At 51.0% G+C, this 5,000-nt stretch overlaps 1 protein-coding gene across 1 annotated transcript in view; it reads right to left on the bottom strand.

The window, feature by feature from the left end:
• The window catches only part of LOC118936694 (TBC1 domain family member 1-like), a gene marked incomplete at its 5' end in the record, with an annotated part of 123,517 nt that overhangs the window by 5,854 nt on the left and 112,663 nt on the right, over positions 1-5,000 (bottom strand). The window contains one exon of the mRNA XM_036989408.1: positions 3,047-3,206. Within this exon, the coding sequence (XP_036845303.1) occupies positions 3,047-3,206 (160 nt within the window). The remainder of the gene's footprint in view (positions 1-3,046; positions 3,207-5,000) is intronic.

Raw genomic sequence — 5,000 nt, 5'->3', positions numbered from 1 at the left:
CTGAAGACTGTGAAATCTGACCTCAGGCCAGCAGACTGAAGACTGTGAAATCTGACCTCAGGCCAGCAGACTGAAGACTGTGAAATCTGACCCCAGGCCAGCAGACTGAAGACTGTGAAATCTGACCCCAGGCCAGCAGACTGAAGACTGTGAAATCTGACCTCAGGCCAGCAGACTGTGAAATCTGACCCCAGGCCAGCAGACTGAAGACTGTGAAATCTGACCCCAGGCCAGCAGACTGTGAAATCTGACCCCAGGCCAGCATACTGAAGACTGTGAAATCTGACCCCAGGCCAGCAGACTGTGAAATCTGACCCCAGGCCAGCAGACTGAATACACACCTCCTCCTCATACACCTCCTCACACACCTCCTCCTCATACACCTCCTAATCCTCACACACCTCCTCCTCATACACCTCCACCTCACACACCTCCACCTCACATACCTCCTCCTCACACACCTCCTCCTCACACACCTCCTCCTCACACACCTCCTACTCATACACCTCCTCCTCACACACCTCCTCCTCATACACCTCCACCTCACACACCTCCTCCTCACACACCTCCTCCTCACACACCTCCTCCTCACACACCTCCTACTCATACACCTCCTCCTCCTCACACACCTCCTCCTCATACACCTCCTCCTCACATACCTCCTCCTCACACACCACCTCCTCCTCATACACCTCCACCTCATACACCAGCACCTCCTCCTCATACATCACCTCCTCCACCTCCACCTCATACACCTCCTCCTCACACACCTCCACCTCACACACCTCCACCTCCTCCTCATACACCTCCTCCTCACACACCTCCTCCTCACACACCTCCTCCTCACACACCTCCACCTCCTCCTCATACACCTCCTCCTCACACACCTCCACCTCACACACCTCCACCTCCTCCTCATACACCTCCTCCTCACACACCTCCTCCTCACACACCTCCTTCTCACACACCTCCTTCTCACACACCTCCTCACACACCTCCAACTCCTCCTCATACACCTCCTTCTCACACACCTCCTCACACACCTCCTCACACACCTCCACCTCCTCCTCATACACCTCCTTCTCACACACCTCCTCCTCCTTATACACCTCCTCACACACCTCCTCACACACCTCCAACTCCTCACACACCTCCTCCTCACACCCCCTCCTCACACACCTCCTCACACACCTCCTCATACATCTCCTCCTCATACACACCTCCACCTCCTCACACACCTCCTCCTCACACACCCCCTCCTCACACACTTCCACCTCCTCACACCTCCACCTCCTCACACACCTCCTCCTCACACACCTCCATCTCACACACCTCCTCCTCACACACCTCCACCTCACACACCTCCACCTCACACACCTCCACCTCACACACCCCCACCTCACACACCCCCTCCTCACACACCCCCACCTCATACACCCCCTCCTCACACACCTCCTCCTCATACACCACCTCCTCATACACCTCCTCCTCATACACCTCCTCCTCATACACCTCCACCTTCTCCTCATACATCTCCACCTTCTCCTCATACACCCTCACCTTCTCCTCATACACCTCCACCTTCTCCTCATACATCTCCACCTTCTCCTCATACATCTCCACCTTCTCCTCATACACCTCCACCTTCTCCTCATACACCTCCACCTTCTCCTCATACACCTCCACCTTCTCCTCATACACCTCCACCTTCTCCTCTACCCCTTTCCATTCCTACTAAAGACACTCAACATTACATAGAATACACACCTCCTCCTCAAACACCTCCTCCTCATACAACTCCACCTCTACCCCTTTCCATTCCGACTAAAGACACTCAACATTACTCTCTGCTTTCTTACCAACTACCCTGGCTACGAAGCCCAGAGGTAACTTACCAAACACCCTGGCTACGAAGCATAGAGGTAACTTACCAAACACCCTGGCTACGAAGCCCAGAGGTAACTTACCAAACACCCTGGCTACGAAGCCCAGAGGTAACTTACCAAACACCCTGGCTACGAAGCCCAGAGGTAACTAACCAAACACCCTGGCAACGAAGCCCAGAGGTAACTAACCAAACACCCTGGCTACGAAGCCCAGAGGTAACTAACCAAACACCCTGGCTACGAAGACCAGAGATAACTTACCAAACACCATGGCTACGAAGCCCACAGGTAACTAACCAAACACCCTAGCTACGAAGCATAGAGGTAACTAACCAAACACCCTGGCTACGAAGCCCAGAGGTAACTAACCAAACACCCTAGCTACGAAGCATAGAGGTAACTAACCAAACACCCTGGCTACGAAGCATAGAGGTAACTAACCAAACACCCTGGCTATGAAGCATAGAGGTAACTAACCAAACACCCTGGCTACGAAGCATAGAGGTAACTAACCAAACACCCTGGCTACGAAGCATAGAGGTAACTAACCAAACACCATGGCTACGAAGCCCAGAGGTAACTAACAAAACACCCTAGCTACGAAGCATAGAGGTAACTAACCAACCACCCTGGCTACGAAGCATAGAGGTAACTAACCAAACACCCTGGCTACGAAGCCCAGAGATAACTTACCAAACACCCTGGCTACGAAGCCCAGAGATAACTTACCAAACACCCTGGCTACGAAGCCCAGAGATAACTTACCAAACACCCTGGCTACTAAGCCCAGAGCGAACTTACCAAACACCCTGGCTACGAAGCCTAGAGGTAACTAACCAAACACCCTGGCTACGAAGCCCAGAGGTAACTTACCAAACACCCTGGCTACGAAGCCCAGAGGTAACTAACCAAACACCCTGGCTACGAAGCCCAGAGGTAACTTACCAACACCCTGGCTACGAAGCCCAGAGGTAACTAACCAAACACCCTAGCTACGAAGCCCACAGGTAACTAACCAAACACCCTGGCTACGAAGCCCAGAGGTAACTTACCAAACACCCTGGCTACGAAGCCCAGAGGTAACTTACCAAACACCCTGGCTACGAAGCCTAGAGGTAACTAACCAACCACCCTGGCTACGAAGCCCAGAGGTAACTTACCAAACACCCTGGCTACGAAGCCCAGAGGGAAGTGCGAGGCGAAGGCCGTGAGGAACCAGGGAGCAGCGTAGAGAGACGGTCCTATCTCATGCTGTTCCAGATGGACGTACAGGTCTCTGTGGTAGTCATGGAGGAGACGAGACAGCTGGTACATCTGAATCTGGTGGGGGGAGACGGACATACACTGAGTGAACAAAACTTAAAGAACAGCTTCCCCATGTTGAGTTGCATCCGCTATTGCCCTCAGAATAACAGACTCAATTCGTCGGGGCTCTACAAGGTGTTGCACAGGGAGGCTGGTTCCTGTAGTATCATCATGTCAGGTCTGTACTGCTTGGTGTGGTACCTGTAGTATCATCATGTCAGGTCTGTACTGCTTGGTGCGGTACCTGTAGTATCATCATGTCAGGTCTGTACTGCTTGGTGTGGTACCTGTAGTATCATCATGTCAGGTCTGTACTGCTTGGTGTGGTACCTGTAGTATCATCATGTCAGGTCTGTACTGCTTGGTGTGGTACCTGTAGTATCATCATGTCAGGTCTGTACTGCTTGGTGTGGTACCTGTAGTATCATCATGTCAGGTCTGTACTGCTTGGTGTGGTACCTGTAGTATCATCATGTCAGGTCTGTACTGCTTGGTGTGGTACCTGTAGTATCATCATGTCAGGTCTGTACTGCTTGGTGTGGTACCTGTAGTATCATCATGTCAGGTCTGTACTGCTTGGTGTGGTACCTGTAGTATCATCATGTCAGGTCTGTACTGCTTGGTGTGGTACCTGTAGTATCATCATGTCAGGTCTGTACTGCTTGGTGTGGTACCTGTAGTATCATCATGTCAGGTCTGTACTGCTTGGTGTGGTACCTGTAGTATCATCATGTCAGGTCTGTACTGCTTGGTGTGGTACCTGTAGTATCATCATGTCAGGTCTGTACTGCTTGGTGTGGTACCTGTAGTATCATCATGTCAGGTCTGTACTGCTTGGTGTGGTACCTGTAGTATCATCATGTCAGGTCTGTACTGCTTGGTGTGGTACCTGTAGTATCATCATGTCAGGTCTGTACTGCTTGGTGTGGTACCTGTAGTATCATCATGTCAGGTCTGTACTGCTTGGTGTGGTACCTGTAGTATCATCATGTCAGGTCTGTACTGCTTGGTGTGGTACCTGTAGTATCATCATGTCAGGTCTGTACTGCTTGGTGTGGTACCTGTAGTATCATCATGTCAGGTCTGTACTGCTTGGTGTGGTACCTGTAGTATCGTCATGTCAGGTCTGTACTGCTTGGTGTGGTACCTGTAGTATCGTCATGTCAGGTCTGTCCTGCTTGGTGTGGTACCTGTAGTATTATCATGTCAGGTCTGTACTGCTTGGTGTGGTACCTGTAGTATCATCATGTCAGGTCTGTACTGCTTGGTGTGGTACCTGTAGTATCATCATGTCAGGTCTGTACTGCTTGGTGTGGTACCTGTAGTATCATCATGTCAGGTCTGTACTGCTTGGTGTGGTACCTGTAGTATCATCATGTCAGGTCTGTACTGCTTGGTGTGGTACCTGTAGTATCATCATGTCAGCTCTGTACTGCTTGGTGTGGTACCTGTAGTATCATCATGTCAGGTCTGTACTGCTTGGTGTGGTACCTGTAGTATCATCATGTCAGGTCTGTACTGCTTGGTGTGGTACCTGTAGTATCATCATGTCAGGTCTGTACTGCTTGGTGTGGTACCTGTAGTATCATCATGTCAGGTCTGTACTGCTTGGTGTGGTACCTGTAGTATCATCATGTCAGGTCTGTACTGCTTGGTGTGGTACCTGTAGTATCATCATGTCAGGTCTGTACTGCTTGGTGTGGTACCTGTAGTATCATCATGTCAGGTCTGTACTGCTTGGTGTGGTACCTGTAGTATCATCATGTCAGGTCTGTACTGCTTGGTGTGGTACCTGTAGTATCATCATGT

The sequence above is a fragment of the Oncorhynchus mykiss genome, chromosome 10 (assembly GCF_013265735.2).
Source record: "Oncorhynchus mykiss isolate Arlee chromosome 10, USDA_OmykA_1.1, whole genome shotgun sequence".
In the NCBI taxonomy this organism is placed as follows: domain Eukaryota; kingdom Metazoa; phylum Chordata; class Actinopteri; order Salmoniformes; family Salmonidae; genus Oncorhynchus; species Oncorhynchus mykiss.
The sequence above is the reverse complement of the archived record's forward strand: the minus strand, read 5'-3'. Positions and strand labels throughout refer to the sequence as shown.